Source organism: Chaetura pelagica, unplaced genomic scaffold, assembly GCF_000747805.2.
Source record: "Chaetura pelagica isolate M959 unplaced genomic scaffold, ChaPel_1.0 scaffold47, whole genome shotgun sequence".
Lineage (NCBI taxonomy): Eukaryota > Metazoa > Chordata > Aves > Apodiformes > Apodidae > Chaetura > Chaetura pelagica.
The window spans coordinates 2,781,775-2,799,586 of record NW_009954140.1 but is presented as its reverse complement, the minus strand read 5'-3'; the positions used below and the strand labels follow the sequence as shown (position 1 = coordinate 2,799,586).

Genomic DNA, 17,812 nt, shown 5'->3' with positions numbered 1-17,812 from the left:
ATTCTCACCCAGTCAGTAAGGCAGTGGAACAAGAGGGCTGAATCTGGAACGTGCTCCCTAAGAAAGAGATTCCAGTCCAGTGCTTTGCCATTTTTCATAAGAGGCTTTTCCTGTACCACAGAGACAGGACTGAGCCTCTTGCATTTTTCCAGAAATCAGAAGGAAAAAAGATGACCCTCACACAGGACCTTTCACAAACTTGTAACGGAGTCAGACCTTTCATAGGACTATCTGCAGTCAGGAATTGCAAAAGTTCTCCTCCACAGAACTGGTGATTATTCTTGTGACAATGTAGAGGGATGGTTTTTTGCATCTCCTTTCACACTCCAACCTTGCTACGTTGTGCTTAATTTTTTGGTTCTGTTTTTTAAAGAACATCATCTTCCAAATAAGCTTGTAGACACATACTGGGTAACTGTGGGCTTTGCTCTATGCTTTGCATTTCAATAACGATTGCTACAGTATATGCTTTAACTGCTCTGCTCTCTCTATAACTTGTACACAGTTATAGGTAGTGTTGTTGCCAAAGCCATCATGTGATTTATTGGCTCTCCACTGGGACAAGGGGGAAAACAGATACAACTTTGTGATTTTATTATAAGGAGACTGGGCTAATATTTCTAGGTGAAGCAAGCTACTATACCGAGTTCAAACATCTGAAGAGGGAGGTTAAGAAATCCTGAGTGTGGGGTGTAAGGATTATTCTGTCCTGGGGCAGTGCAGACGTCGTCTGAGGCGGGGAGCAGGAGAAGAAAGGAGACATTGTGACCCAGTTCCAACACCTCCTGTGTATACAGACGGAAGTGCTTAGCCTGTAGAGGGACACGCGCGGGGGAAGAAATAGGAGAGAATTACAACATGGCACTTATATAAACAACACCCCAAATGATATAAAACATTAAAGAAAATTTGCACAACATCAAGCTCGGGATTTTTATAAAACATAAATATTTGGGAGGAGGGGCTAAATGTGGGTTCATGTCACTACATAAAATAAAGATTTAAAGCTGCAATGTTCCACATTAAAACAACACACACAGGCACAACCGCCCTGAAAACAACATTTATGTTTCTTATTAGGCAGAAAATGATCACATGCCATGTGCTTTTCAAGATTATGATTGCATAATTATGTGAAAACATGAAAATGGATTCAATTAAAAACCTTTAAGATTCAATTTAGAGTTGGTTAAGAGAAATATGCAGCTCTCCCTCAACAGAGCACTGAGAAGGTTTAACAAGTGCTGCAGCAAGAGAAAATGGCACACACAGGAGTTGGCCTGGGGCTGCTTAAAGCTGCTGTGTGCAGCACTGCATTTTACCCTGTGTATGCACCAGTGTCATTGTCCATGATTCCGATTACCACAAAAAAACCCAAATCGTAAATAAATCTGTTGAATTAAAAATTAATTAACATAATAGTTTGGTCCTGAGTCATCAAAACGTAACTGTTTAACTGCAAGGTCAAATGTACGTCTATCTCTCAGGCACAATAGATGAGCTTGGCTGAACTGCAGCCTAAGGAACATTGCAGTTTGATTAATATATTTTAGTCTCCAAATGAAAAAAAAAAAAGATGCACAAAAGCTATAACCTCCAAGAAAATACACTAGCAGAGACCTCTACAGAGCCCTATTGAATTAGAGTGACTGACCACAAGGCAACACACCATCTGTCTTAATTTGGATTTACTTGAGTCTTACTTGGCTCTTCAGGCTAGAAGGTGCAGCACTGATGGATTCCTTTTTAAAAGCAAAACTTAAACCTTTCAAAATCAAGAAATGTAGAACCAGATTAATTTATTTGAAGGCCACATCTTTCTAGCTGCACAAACAGACCATGAAGTGAATATAAAGATGATTTACTTTTACTTTAAACCCTCTTTACCCTTTTAGAGCAAAATAAAATTGAATTAATATAAACAAGAAACAAACTCCTTAGCTTATTTTTTAATGGCTCTTCCACATTATAGATTATCCTCCCTGACTTTATTTATTCATATACACATTTCTTGTACCTAAATGTAAAGCCAGAAGCCAGGTACCTCTCCTCACCCACAGCAATATGGAGGTCTGGAACTAACTGTTTTAGAAATGCTGTTTGTCTGTGTGTAAAAGAATAACAAAATACTGTGCCCTCAGCAGGCTTTTCATACACCCTCACTATTACCTCTAAAAGAGCAATCAGTTGCCCTTCTTGCCTGGATAAAGACCCATATTTCTTTGCCAGCTGGGTAAAGGTTCTCACAACTACTAGTTTTGTGCAGAAGTGCTTATTTGCACCTGCCTGAATGGCACAAATATGCTTACAGATGGAAAAACAGGAGGTAGTTGAAAATTTGTCTATTAATCCTTTTATGTTCAAATATCCAGAAAAATAACTGTTTTATTGAAGGTGTGTGTCCCCCCCCCAACATTTAGAATAACAGAATACAAAATTTATCAGTTTTTTTTTTCCTTGCAACACTAACATTTAATCCCTACTCACAAGTTACACAGTTTGTAGCTTTGAGTTGTATCCTTGAGATCAGTTTTTAAAAAGGTGATAAATACCACAAAGGAAAATACCTGATGCAGAGGTAGATTGATCTGTTTAATGAGAGCTTTCACTGCCATCTGGAGCTCATACAAGAACAATTGAGTAGGGCAGTCTGAAGTATGATCCATACTTTCCACAGATTCTGAGCCAGAAAGTGTTTGGATCCATTCCCACTCATCTCTGTATGTTGAGTCAAGTTAAAATTAGAAATATAACAAAAGTTCAGTGCACAACCAGGAATTCAGTGTATGTGCATTTGGGATCTGTTGATAGTTTAATCCTCGTATAGCAAAACATTCTAAACTTGTGCAATCTTGATTGTTTGTGGTTAAAAATCTAACTTTGAAAAGTTTAATTTTTCTAGCACATGTACATCAGGTTGAACATTCCTTGCAAACCTTTAAAAGTCTAACAGCCTTTGAAATATTTCACTAAGGCTTCTCACTCCATGTTTTCTTTTTCACATACTTTATGCCATAGCTACCACAGTATTTTAAAAAGCATGCATTGGAAATGACAACAGTGACAATTATCAGGAAGTTTAATTTCTGTGACAGACTCTTGCACTTACTGGAGCCAAAGAACTTCCTGGTTTGCTCGACATATATCTGCTCTAGACCTGATAAACATGGGAATCATCTTTCTGGATCAAATCCTTCATTCACCCTGCCCAGTATTCAGTCTTGAAAAGCAGCCAGCACCAAACATTCAAGAAAAAAACACAGGAAACCCCACTACAAGACAAGTAATAGATGTGGTACAATTTGCTCTTAAATAAAGACCGGATCTTAAACTTCAAGAGTCAGACATTGTTATAAACTTTGAAGCACTAGGCTTTATATGCCTTCCAAAATTTTTGTTAGCGTTGACCACTACATTCTGGATTTTCATGTCACCCATATAGATATCCAGTTCATTTACTCACGCAAAATTATCAGATGGTTTCTGAAATGGTATGGGATAACAAAGCTCCAGAAAAAAGTCAATATAATTAGTTGTCTACTGGGCAGGGACCAGGCAGTACAAGTGAAGTTGCCCAATAGATAAGGGAAGCAATGGACAAAGGGGAAAACAGCTTTCCCAGAGCACAGCAGCTCAATGGCTGACAGCATCTGCCTGAATATGTTTCCAATTGCTGTGTGTTTGCTGTGGGTTAAAGTGAGAAACCACATATTACACAAGAGAATACACAGAAAAATCATCAGCACCAGCTCCCCATGGTCAGTTGAAATCAAGAGAAAGGGTGACCTTGAATTCACTGGAGGCTGAATCAGGGCTGCAGGGTGGCCTTCCTAACAGATAGAGGGATGGTCATCACTACTGTCAGAATTTGACCACAGAAAACTATCCTTAGAAAGCAATGGACCAGTGTTCTGTGGAGGGCCCTTCAGGTTGCTGGAAACACACAGCTATACCTGTATAGCTCAGTACTGAGGCCATACACCAGAGGCAAGCTTTGCTGGCACCTACCATTTTGTAATGGCAAAATTTCCTTAGTGCTTAAGTTTGATCAGTTGTTTCAAACTTAAAACAAATGTTCTCTCCCCACAGATGTGTGTGTAAATATGTAGATATTCACTTACTTGGAGACATTGCTGTTGTCTCGGATTTTAACATGACACAGGACATTAGGCAACTTCTGCAACACAAGCACTTTAATCTGATCCACAGAACTGCAGAGCTTAAGGTAACCCAGATACAAGCCGGGAGGGAGGCGTTGCTGACTTCGTTTGTGATAGGAAAGTATGTCCTGTTTTAAGAGAAACAGTCCTACATAAAAATCTCTTTTTTTTTCCACATGAGCGGAAGAGTTTGGGATCAAAAAGCAACAAATGTTTTTACAGCCATTGCTTTGTTTCAAGAGTGTTCCCAATTCACAAAGCATTTAAGCACATGCTTAAGCATATAAATAATTTGAGGTAGTTTGGATGCACTTGGACAACTTTTTACTTAAAACCATACACAGGTTCTCTGAGCTCTCCACATCATGCAGGAGTTGGCTCTAAAAAACTGAGGTTTCAATCTTCTACAACTGTAGTGTTTAAACTAGCTTAAATAACACCCACCTCTGCATTCCTGTCTGATCATTTCAGCAGTGAGCTGGGTCAGGGAACTGATTCAGCTGAAAAACAACTCAGGAAAAGGAGCAGTCATTTTTCAGCCAGAGCAGTTCCCTGGTTCATGTTTGGTACATAGCTGCACAGATGGAGCAGAGCAGCATTGGAAAAAGCTCTCACCTGGGGAAGATGGGAGAGAGGGGCTGTATAAGCCAGTACTTCACCAAAGAAATGCATGTAGACTCTCAGAGAACATCTCCAGAAAACCTATTCTGTGTCACCTGCTGTCACCAGGAAGATCTCTATGAGCATGGGGGTTCGTGTCTTGCAAAATTTATTTAATGGCTGTGTTTTCTGAACAAGTAACAACAAATAAAGCTTAGAAGGAGTTAATAATGGTGGTGTATTTGCTGAAGCCAGGAGACTTTTTAAAGGCTATGTATAGCAGTGTGCCTAAACTACCCTAAAAATGATGTCTGCTGCCATCCTCAGAAATGTGTGCTTCTGCAGTGGGTGAGAATTAAGACACCTGGCCTGATGCCTTTACTCTTGGAACCATCAAATTATCTGCCAGTGCTGTGCTTGGCTCTCAGCAATGCAATTAGATCCTCATTTTCACAAGCACTTCATGAACAAAAAGCCCATTTGATGATTAAACAAGTAATAGAAGAAAGGGTGGGCATTAGATAGGAATGTGTAAACCATTAGGGGAACATTTTTTCCACTAGGATCTTTGTGGAAATCTGATCTGGCCTGTAGCTTGGGTTTCCTAATATAAAACCTTTGCCCAGATTGAAATTTTTCTACACATTTAACACATTTTAATATATTAAATCTAACATAGATCAGGTAAGTTTTATTGTCTTCTGGAATTTTTTTAACGTTCCTAAAACCTGGTGATGTGTATTTTGATTGCCTGGAAGTTTCTGGTACAAAAAGCACAGTCTCTGCCCAAGAAAGTGCCTCTAATAAAAAAACAAACCACAGCAGTCATCATCCAGCTGAGAGTGCTAAAGAAGGGACTAAGACAATGATTTGTCTTGTAGTATTTTGGGTAGCTATGCAACTGACTTTGAGAGAGAGATTGGCTGCTGATATTTTGTGAGAAATAGGTTGCTGTTACCTACAGAAAACATATATTAATCTTTATGTGAACTATGTTTAACATGAGTTTACAGATACCCTGATTCATGAAGGGCTGAAAACCCATGGCTGTCAGTGATGTTAACTGAACTGACTGTGCAAAGCAACTTTTATGTTCAATCCTTCCCTTGGTATTTGTCTAATTGTGAAGTCTAGGGTCATGTTATGCAGAAATTAAAGGAGGGTTATAGTCAGTAAAGAATTCTTTAGCAACTATACCAGGCTCCAAAGAATTCTGAACCCCACAGAACAAGTTTATTCAGTAGAACAGTAAAAATTTAAACCTAGATTCAGTGTTCAAGTTTGCATGGAAAAATCTTATGGAGCGCAGAAATATAAATATCTGTATTGGTGCTTAAGAACATCCCAGAGAATTTAAAATGTTTTTATATCACTTGCTAAAGAATTCTATAGCATGGTTTCCTGAAACTGATAGAAACTCTACTATTTGCTAGGATTTTGAAGTAATTTCTTTAGAATCTCATGGATATTTTACATATTAAGGATCTGATTCCAGACCCACTGGAAGTAATACAAGACTTTGCTTTCAGTGGGAGCCTTGCCATTAATTTTATTGGGCACTGAATTAAGCCTAAAATTCTACAAGAATCTTCCAAAAATCAGGGCTCTGGCACAGGCTTTACAAAAGCAAATAACATACAATAAGAGAAGTAAAGCACTACCTGGATTGTTATAAGCAAGATGTCTAATGCTGTTGGCTCCTCTGGAGTTGAGAGGGATTTCCTCTGGCTTTGTAGTTTGGATACCTGCATCCATTTGCCATTAAAAAATGAATAAAGACTCTCCATTTCTCTTATAGTAACTACCAGCATATTGCCATGTCGATCCTTGATTGGCTCATAAAAAACTCTGCCTAAGTTGTGAGTTCCCAGCAAATTCTAGAAAACAAGCACATTGAAAAATTAAAGTTATTTGTCATATATCAGGAGAGTGGCATATTTTGAAACTTAACTTTGTGCTCGCTGACATCAGTCCTATTGACTTAGTAAAAAGAAGACCCTGAGTTTAGTTTTCCCTGGGTTGTGTTTCTGGATTGAACTGTGGATCTTCTAGTCTATTTAGTGCAGCAGTGCTTAGTCCAACATTTAATGGAGAACATCAGAAAGGCCCAAGACCCAATGCCTTTGTAAAAGGAAACACTGCAAACTAATTCACTCATTGGGACAGATCTTCCTGTTTTTGCCCAGTCATGTAAAGGAAAAGGGTGCAGTTTTCAAAAGCACTCAGTGTTGGTCTAGTGGTGGTTTCTTTGATATTAATTAACCCTTGTGATTTGAACTCATTGAAGAGCTAGGTGACTATCTTAACCTCTTCATAACTAAATGTCAGAGATGATATAAAATTCTTACTCTCTCTCCAGATCTTTCATATTGGACACTTCAATATTTTCTGTTAGCGTCATTAACTATAATCTCCATTTTCTGTTCTCTGTTTAAAATTTATTCAGATTATTTTCAGCAACAAAAGCAAAAGGCCCCCATATCTGTGTCAAATGTAAATAATTCTGAAGCTAAACTGCGGGGTGTGTTTGTGAAGGAACACAGAGGAATTTGAAGACACACGGACCCTTTTCCTTTTACTTCAGATACCAAGAATGTGCAAGACAAAACCAGCAGAAACTAGCAAACTACCAGGGCAAAGCTCTCCAGGAAAATATGTGAGGATTAAAGAAAAGCAATTTTAAAAGACTCCACATAAAATACGTATTTTGGTCAAAATCCCTTTCCTCACACAGTAAGGCATCTGCTTATAGGTGCAAACACACTCAATCCAGTGACCAGCCACTGAAGAGATTCCCAGATGTCTTAAAGAAAAATGCCTAACATTTAAAATATGCTCATTACTTCACGACTTCTCAAGAGACTTATGGTGAGCTGGATAAGGATGGGGGTAGTTTAAAATGAAAACTTGAATTCACAATGTAGCACATTGTGTGTTTTGGGAAGTGCTGTACATTAGCTTAATGACATTGTAAAAGCACAGATTGTCCTGAATTTATTTATCTGTACTTAGCAGGTAATATTTACTATAAACTGTATTATTAAATTGTTTCTAAATTCTGGGTAGTCAGCACAGTGCCTGCCCTTTGTGTGGCATAACTTGGCTGTTTTAGCTAAGGGCAGGCAGTTGGTGTCTCTTGAGGTTAGCCTCCAAAATTGATTAACACTGGGTGCCTTGAGTATACATTTTGTATTAATCCATATGCCCACTGGTGGGACAAATCATTGCAGGTATGTGTTAGCCATCTAGTTGTCATATTAATCACTGCAACAGACGAATGTGTCTAGATGAAAACAAACAGTTCTTTACTGTTACTGACTGTATATTCTGAAGGGCACTCCAGCACAGAAAGTGGGGGTAGCTACTAATGTGAATATATGACTAAATCATGTATTAACAAACTTTTGTGTCTGCTTGGCTTGGCACCCCATCACTTATGTTTTGTTTGCTTTAGTTGTCTAGTGGTAACAACAGGCAAAATTACAGTCCCTGTTGTCTCTGAATCTACTGATCTAGCAGCTGTGTTGTCACTGATCTTTTCCATTCTGTCCTAAATTCCTGTGGAGTCAGTCTGTTAACTGCCTCAATAAAATGTATTCAACCATATAAACTTTATTGAGATCCTTCCATTGGTGGATCCCATTAGGCCACACACCGTTAGAGGTTGGCAGATCAGTGACAACCCCTGTGTTTGTCAGGGGACAAAGCTAACAGAACAAATGTTAAGGACAATAAATCTGCTAGAAATCCAACAGAGAAATATACCACATGGACACATTTGCTGTATCTCTGTGCTTCAAGCTCTGCTCTTAACATCTCTGGTAGCAAATTGTACACAATGTACCAGGAATCTTGGTTATCTGGAAGTGGAGTCCACACATACTAGCAATGCTCTCTTACAGGCCATCTGCACAGAGGGAATGGAACTCAGCTGACCAAAGGAATACATGCTACCTGAGCTGAGCTAACCACACCAGAGGGAACATTCAGCAGATATAGTTAAAACTTTCTCTAGTGACAGCTCAAAGGCCTGACAAGCAGCTGCTGCCTAACACAGGTGGTCCTCCAATAAAGATACAGCAGACTGGCATTCCATGTATTTCGGGACACTTTGGGGAAATCAGTCAAGACAGGTGGTTGCCCAGGAAGGCTACTCTCCTGTACAGTGTGTTTTGCCAAAAGATGTAAAACAAACCCCACATGGATATTCTTAATAATGGCCACAAAGTATCTGGCTCCCATAGCTGCTGTAAAACCTGGCTTACTGCAGTAAGTGGCAATAACAAGAGGGATGGCTGGATGGCAAACATATGAGCCAAGCAATATGAAGGTCTTCATTAATTTCATGACTCTACCTTAGATCTTTCTGGGAAGCTTTGGTGACTTCATTCAAACAAAAGGTAGGAGAAAGTGAGGCCTGGATATACTTTTTCTGTAAAAATCATCCACATATCTTTTTGAAAATGTGTTTTCCCAAAAAAGAAAATACTTTGTAAAAGTGTCTACCTCCCAGCTAGGGATTTCTTGTTATCATGAAACCCATCCTTCAAAAGTTTTACAATAAATGTAAAAATGTTCTGCGAGACAAAATGTAGTTATAACAAATAGTGAACGGAGACACAGAATTATTAAGTGACCTGTTCTAAGATACAAATCAGGGTGTATCTGTAGCACAGGTTGGAACAGAACCATCCTGAGAGTCACTGCTATGCCTTAACAACATGAGATGAAAAGTGCATGTAGTTCTGCTGTCCTTACCACTGTGCTGACAGGTCAGTACCAGATTTGTGCCCCACTGGATCTCTCTTAGTCTCTGTTTTGAAGAGTCTAAACAAGTCTTTGGCTGGTTCTCTGCACAAAGGTATGTTTCATCTTAAAAGTGTTGGCAACAAGAACTTAATGTTGGCATCAAGAACTTAATGAAAGACTCATTTTTCTTTCCCACTGACAATCCACAACAGCATAGCCATCCTGCTGTCAGACATGGCAGTTCTGCCCTTGAGCAGTGTGTAAGCCATGGGTGAACCAAGAGTAGTATTCTGGCAACTTGAGCAGTCTACTTGTTCTTGCTGTTAAGGACAGAAACTACCTAATGCTGCAGGTTCCCATATAGCACAAGGCAGTGCTAAATCTTACCCAGAGTTTAAATGTTTCATTATTATATTAATAATTTATAATAAATAGGCCTTCTGAGAGACTTTTGAGCAGCAAATATTAGGATTATAACTCCTGAATTCCCAATCTGCAAACCCACAGGCTTATCTATGGTCATTTGGTTATCTATGATTTCTTTGTCTACCACTATTTTTTCTTTCCTGTCTTCTTCCTGCTCTTTACTTTCAGTATAACTCCTTCCTTCCAGCTGGCAAGAGAGGCTAAGTAGCTCATTTCATTATAGATGGTAACACTACTCCAAAGACCAGACCAGTGGGGAGTGTTGAACCATAGGACAGCTGGCAGTACTATCCCTTAGAGATCAGAAAGTTACTGTTAAAAGCTGGAAAACTGCAATGCAACCAACCTGTAGCTGTGCTGCTGCTGAAAGCATCTTTTGCCTGGCTTGAAGTGCTGTTGATGAGGACACAGATATTGACATGTTCTGCCTCAGCCATCTGATATCATCCCACATGCAAGACAGCTGCAAAAACATACACAGTTTAATCAGTTTTTGTTCTCAGCATTTCCAAAAGCATAAGTGAAACTAAAAGCATTTTGGACTTGGACTTGCCTAGATAAATATGAAGCAGATACTGAATCAGACACAGAAGTTGTTCTTTAAATATCATGCACCTATTTCAACTACTTTTTGGACTATTGTGCAAAATTGATTTACTGTAATTTGGGGTATAAAAAACAGTGTGAAGATTGCTTGAATGATGGCATAACCATAATACCAACTTTAAAACTTTTAGTTCTTTCTTTAGGCTCTTCCTCTAAGTGGCCACAAAACCTTTATGTACCCAAGTAGCAATCATTTATGTAGGATCATACATTTAAAAGAGTCAATTGTGCTACTGTCAGTGACCCAGTCAGAATTTAACCTGTATAAATGGTTTGTGAAAATACTTTAGCATGAGTAAAAGGCAAAGCACTTAATCATTTAGCTTTTTAACGGTGTTTCATATATTCAGAATGATGAGCTCAGGCCTATAAACTGCTGGCAACATATATGTAGAAGCAATATATGAAATGAGGCTCCCATTGTTACCTTTGTGAACCACAGGAAATCCTGCATAACTGAACTAGTGTGAGAGTCATCGATTTCCACAATTGGGATTTGATCTTCATTGGTTACTAATAAGTTGTCTTTATAAAAAAAGACAACAGATAAGTAGAGTCCCCTATAGAAAGAAGGAAACATTGTCAAACACCTTTCATGTTTATTCATATCCATGCTAAATTTTAGTAAAAAAGTCACAGATGTTAAGTTCTGAGGAGACAAACTGAATCATCTGGTCTTTACTTCTATGCTATATAGATCATGTAATTTCAGCCAGCAAACCCTGAAAAATATTTGGGAAGTTTATCACTTTAGATGATGTGAGACTAAAGGAATCTCAGAAATTATTAATTTGTTCAAGCCACTGACATCAGTTTTAGTATGAATTTTGCCAGAGTAAACAGTACACAATTGAGGCTTTACCCCTTTAGAAATCAGAAATTTTACCAAAACATTTTGTCATTTATGAGCTTAGTTCTGCCCTTGTTTACCTCAAATTAAATCTGAAGCAACTCAACTGAAATCAGGTGGGTTATTATGAACTTACATTAGTGTAATTGAGTGCAATTTGGCCAGCATATCTGCAAAACTGTTTATAGAGATCATTGCTTTCAATATTTGCCCTTGCAATTAGTTATGTATGCTAAGTAGTTGCCTTAGGGAATTTAAAGACCCTGGAGAGCTCTTCTGAAAGAATCTGACTGTTATCAACATACAAAAAAGAAAACTGAAGACTCCTGGCAATGAAAGAAGAAATAATCCAGCATACACAACTTCTGTTTGCTAGAACAAATTATCAGGGCTGAGAGTTGTTTGGGTCACAGTGGGTTGCAAACCTAGCTAAAGATATTAGAAAATTCTAGACATGCTGCTTTTGCCAATGGACTATAAAAAACATGTTACCCGAGCCCTGCATTTTATATTATGAATGAAATAAATACCATAGTTTCATTACTGAACAGCAGCAGAGGCAGTACTTCCAAAATACCACAGTAGCTGTACTTTGTGTTTGCAGATTTTTCACTCTGTTGTGATTCAAATTGATTTCTAACAGCAAAAATGAAAAGATTCTATTGATTTCAGTAGGAACTGGAGCATTAGTTTCCTACCAGCTGCATCAGTCTTACACGTCTGTGATTTTATTAGGTTCATTCTGATTGATTGCAGCTTCATTGGTGGCAGAACCTTCACATATATTTCTAAGGTGCTTTTCACTGGTACAGAAGAGCAACAACTGCTAGCTAAAACTGAGAATGTTTGGGAGATAAAATGAATGACAAACCGTTTCAGTGTCTTCACAAACTTGTTTGATGAATGGAACAGGTGCTTCAGGCTCCTGGAAACTGATTGCTTGCGACCAGCATTCTGTAACTTAGAACTTTCTAAAATGGAAAATGAAAAGGAAACCAAACCCAGCACTTAAATTTCAGTTAGTATCTCATAAAGAACCTTTGTCTCTTGAAGGACAATGCTCTTTCAGTCAGTGCCCACCATGTTCCTTTCAAAAGACATCATTTAGATATATGTTCCAATACAATATTTTGCTTAAAATTGATTTATCTTAGTGATATGCAAAAGCAAACAATTTCCTTGCAGCAAACTCAGACTTGGTAAAAATGTTTTCCTCCTAGGCAAAATGTGGTGTGAACTAGTACCATGTGCTCTTACTATTCAGAACGGATATGAATTTTGCAAGTGGTCTCAAAAACCCAAGAAGATAATAAAACCATCAGCCTACATTGTAGGGTGTTGTAGTTCCTCAATATCTGTTCACATATGTCTTGATTCTAAGAATGGAATAATTGGTGTTCTGGCAATTACTAATATCACAGCCTTGCCAGTCTAACCTAAGTAAAAGCTTAAAGGAAATTATTTTTCCCTTTCATGAATTTGACTTGATGTCTTTCCTTCTCTCATGCATTTGCCTTGTCAGCCAAAGCAAAATCTTCCAATGAGAAGGGCAACTCCAGGCTGTGTGCCACAGCTGGCTCCAGCTGTGTTCCCGGGGACAGACGGTGGTGGGTGTACCAATGGGTGGCAGTGTGGAACATGCAGGGTTGTACAATGTACAATGTCTTGTCAGTTGCTGTTAGGTGCTTAAAATTGCTTGAGGGGGTTTTCATTGTCTTTTGCAGTGTCCCTCTTGTTTAATGCTGCTGCAAGAGAAACAGCAGAAACACAGAATTTTTTAAAAAAGAATTAATTCTACAGATCTGAAAAGAAAGACAAAATGAAAAACGTAACTGTGAAAGTACAACTCAGTTTTCCAGGATCTGACTGTTTATTTGGATGAGGCATGGATACCTATCCAGACTGAACTGTGAAACATTTGGAGGGACACCCTTCTGCAGTAGGGGAAGAATATGACTCATGAAGAATTATTTGCTGGAAGCTGTTAATCAGTCTGCTTAGGTGTCTTCAGAACAACATATTTCCCACTTACCTCCAGTGCAGAACAGTTGTTGTCTATCTGTGTCTCCCTAGTGAGTTCTAAGTTTGAACATTTAAAGAACATCTAAATTTGCTCCTGTCAAAACCCCATCTGTGGAAGTGCTCAACATATTTTAAAATGATGAATAAATTTGCACCATAATCTGCACAGTGAATATCACAGAAAGACGACACATTGCTAGCAATAATTACCACTCTGCTGAACAGCAAGTACAAAGAGAACAAGGTTCTATTGAGGGTGAAATCATACAATTCAGATGTATGAGACTTATTAGATAATCAAATCCATTGTCTTTCCAGTGCAAACTTGTTCTCCACAGCATATTCTCCAGTGTGCTGTTCAGCTTAGTTTTAACAGACTCATCCAAATCCGTGACTGCTCCTTTGGTGCAACTGATCTTTGTTTTTCCTTTTTTTTTTTTTTTTTTAAATAACATGTTTTTCTATCCATATCTCCTCAGATAATTTTTATTTTACTGTGAACCAAATGCTACATGAAAACTCTTGTCCTACTCCTTCCTTTTTCCAAGGTTAAGATTACCTTCAGAATATAAATTACATTCTAATTATGCAACTTTTATTTTCTTCTATATTGAGGATGTAGGGAAGGGAGGAGGAAATTGCTTGAAGGCAAAGCAATGTAATTCTGTATAAAACACCCAGAGACTGCAGCATTAAAATAAAAGGGCACATTACAAGTGAAATATATGTTATTGGGCTATTTGGTGGTTTGGGTTTAGTCCACAGCTTTGCAGAAACCAACAACAAAAGAAATAATGTAAAACTAAATGGAGACTGTAAACTCTCCTACTTTGCTATTTGCCTTTGGTTTGCAGGATAGTGTGTCTAGAAGCCAAAAACTATGGAACTGAGATTAGAGGATAATTTGGGTCTACAGGAAATGGAACTTTCTTATTTAATTAACTAATAAATAACAGAGACTAACCTTTATAGAAAAACAGCAATAACAACAAAAGATGTTTATCTTAATAAAATGATACAGCAGTAGAGCTGTGAACACTTTTAATAGAAGGTCAGAAGTGAACAAGTAGTTGCCAAGATTAGAGAATTAGAAGCATTCAAACCTGGATTGAAGAAGGCAATTAACTACAAAGGTATATGAACAACACTAGCAGTTTTTCTCTTCTCAGATAGGATGAGTAAACATTTCTTTGCAGTTCATTTAAATGCAATAGATATTTAAAAGCAACATAAGTCAGTTGTGGAAGAGTAAGAACAAAGTTACATACTCTGGCTGCTAGTGTGCATCTGGGCTCTGCTCTAGAGGAATGTCTGTTATGCTGTGCCATTTCTCTGAGGAGGAAGATCATCTGGAAGTCTTTGTCCTATCACTAGACAAGTGGGTGCCTTTCCTCAAGTGGCAGATGTGAAGTAAATGGAACTAACTCAGTGCAGAATTATCTGAGATCTTACCCCCACAAATCTGATAGCCTGTGGAACAGCTAAATATAATTTAGGATGACCCTGAATAAGGAAGCAAATTAGCACAAGATGAGCTAGATCCTACTGAAATCCTAGTGGACAGCATAAAAAGTGGTTTAGAGTTTTCAGTAACTCTGCAACCTTATGAAAATAGACCAAATAGCTGGAAACTTCCACACAAATTCAAAAGTCAATTTAAACCTGCACATTTTTAGCAGTGCAGAAAACTGGCACTGGGATAATGTGCATGGAAACATAATTTCACACAGAATTTAAAGGTGTAAATACTGGCCAGTTGAAATTGTAACTTCTTAAATTCCTTAGCGGAAATTCTCAATCTATGGCTTGCAAGCCTGCTTTGGTATGTCCTCACAAATCATTACAATGCAAACATTTTAAATGCCTTGTGGAATCAGAGATCCTTCTCTTTGTTAAGTGCAATAAACCTACTTGCTCTACTTGTGAATTAAATTGAAATTAGAATATTTTTTTTTTCACCTCTGACTTGAGTAAAATGCATTTCAACCACATTTCAGAAAAAAAGTATCTGGGAAGCATTTAGTGAAGAGTTGGGTTTCTTTCTTAATGAAGCATCACAGAATTACTTAATCCATTCACAATTGTTTAGAAAGAATGATCTACAAGAAAAAAAACAACGTAAAAAATACATTTGAAGTGTTGCCAGGACATACAATTGTAGTAACTCAGTTATGATAGCCTGTAGCATGGTATTATGAAGACAAATGGATGACTGTTGTTTGTAATCATCAGGGTTTTCCAGAAGATTAAACATATGAAAGCAAAACTTCCTAAGTAATTCCCTAGGAGATTTCATCATATCGCAGAGCAGGTTCAAAAGCAACAGCTGATCTAATTCCAAAAGCTCTTAAACTCACTGTACATTCCAATGTATTCTTCCTGGTATTTTTTCTTCAGCCCCTGTAATGCAAAGCGTAGGGCAAGAGGCTGCAGCACAAAGCCTGAGTGAACAGACTCGGGCAAGAGATCTGTGTGGAATCTGTGCAATTTCACCCTCCCAGATGACTGGAGCAGCACCACACAGCCTTGCTCTTCTAGCTCCTCTGTGATCTGAGGCTTTTTGCCTTTGTTATCCAAGTATCTCAGACCTTTTAGATCAACTATCCTCAGTTTTTTCCACCTCCCTTGCACTCTCCTTCATCCAGGCTGAGCAGCATGTGTGTGATATCCTGTGGGGAGTAACTTAGTGAAAAGCCAAGGTGCCAGGACCCTAATTTGGAGTCCTGCCTCTGTCTTCATCTAGCTTTAATTCATGCAGAGTTTGATTCTGCTCTCATTAATAAACCACAGCAAATCAGTGGCTGTAAACAGATTCCAGGATACTCTACAATGTCTGGCTATTTATGACACCTCTAAAGCAAATGAGGAAAACACAGGTTACAATATAATGCATGATTAAAGAAGAGTGTGGTAAAGAGAAGCATGGTGAGGAATGCATAAATGCCTGAGCACATCCCTACCTTGTGTATAACAGCATAGCCATGCTGACTTCTATCCATCTTAGTTGAATAATGCTTTTTTGCATTAATTAAGAATCAAGCTCAGGTTTATATTATATTATAGCTGTTATTGGGGTTTTGGGCCATATACAGTAGCTGATCTCAGATCCTAGATCAACATCTTCAGATTTCACTGAGGGTAATAAATACCAGAATAAAATTTCAGAGTCAAAATGATGTTATAGTCCTTACTTTTTCTGAAAATGCTTTGTCTTGATTCTTTACCAAAGTACCAAAACACAAGGTACTGACATCAGTCATATATTTAAAACAAGTTCCAAAAGCTCTCTTATTATGTTATAATCTTGATTTGTCAAAAGTATACTACTGTGCAATGCTAACATTACAAGCAATTATGAGATTTTTAATTTGGTTGGGGGCAAGGATGTTGCTCAAGCTGACTCCACAGTGTCGTACTGATACATTTAAGCTCCCACATCCTCTTTCAGATGTGCAATAAAATGTTCAGAGTTAAACAGATTTTCTATGTTGTTATTTATTATTTAAGGAAAAGAAGTCAGAAATCAACAACAGAATTGTCTGTGCTTCACTTTGAGACTGGGGCTAATTTCTGGAGCAGTGGAATTTTATAAGAACCAGGCACTGGTGTCAGATTCTCAAAAGAAGGGATTTTCTACATGTTGCTTATAACTGCTTCTGTTCTGGGCTGGTATGTCAGTAAAATAATTTATACTACAAATATTCTCAGATGTTCCATCGCTGTTGACTAGGAAGGTGGCCTGAAAGACCTGAGTTATGCACTAACTTCAGAAAGGAAAGAGAAAAATAGCACGAAAAAAGCTACATAAGAGATAGAAGACATAATCTGTATTTTCAGTACCAGGACCACCTGCAAGTGATAAGGCTTGTATGAATCTTAATTAGAAAAACAACATTTTCTTGCAATGTCTCCTTTCCTTTTCCGAGCAACATAGCTGAGTAGCTAAGTTGCCATGGTTACAATGGGTTGTGGCAGCCTGTGGAATCATCGTGATAGTGACATCTTTGCACGTAAAGAACAAAGGCTGCATCTTGCCATTTCAGCCGGATTATTTTAGCCCTCAGTATTTCTGTGATTTTAGATTCATTGATGCATCTTGACATAACAGTCAGACTAGGTGAAGAAAAATGAAAACTTCATGGTAGTTCAACTTTTCAGTTTAAAATAAATTCCTTTGCATTATTCCAGTTAGAAGTTTATTTTAAGAAAATAAATAGTACTTTTCAACAACCCATATAGAACAGGAGTTTTTATATATGCTTGAAAAAGAATGCCAAATTGTTGCCTTGGCTCTTGAGCTATTAAAGGCACAGTCTGTTTCTCATGAATGAGGAGCAAAGAGCTGGCTGAGATTCATACTCTCTCCTAGTTTTGATCCATTCTATTTGAAAATGTAGCA

The 17,812-nt window shown here is 38.0% G+C and overlaps 1 protein-coding gene across 1 annotated transcript in view; it reads right to left on the bottom strand.

Annotated features, from left to right (window-relative positions):
- Positions 1–620: 620 nt before the first annotated feature.
- The window catches only part of ANKFN1 (ankyrin-repeat and fibronectin type III domain containing 1), a 95,726-nt gene continuing 78,534 nt past the window's right edge, over positions 621–17,812 (bottom strand). The window contains 7 exon segments of the mRNA XM_010002767.1: positions 621–812; positions 2,568–2,718; positions 4,122–4,288; positions 6,422–6,637; positions 10,282–10,398; positions 10,969–11,101; positions 12,263–12,362. Coding sequence (XP_010001069.1) covers positions 621–812; positions 2,568–2,718; positions 4,122–4,288; positions 6,422–6,637; positions 10,282–10,398; positions 10,969–11,101; positions 12,263–12,362 — 1,076 coding nt within the window.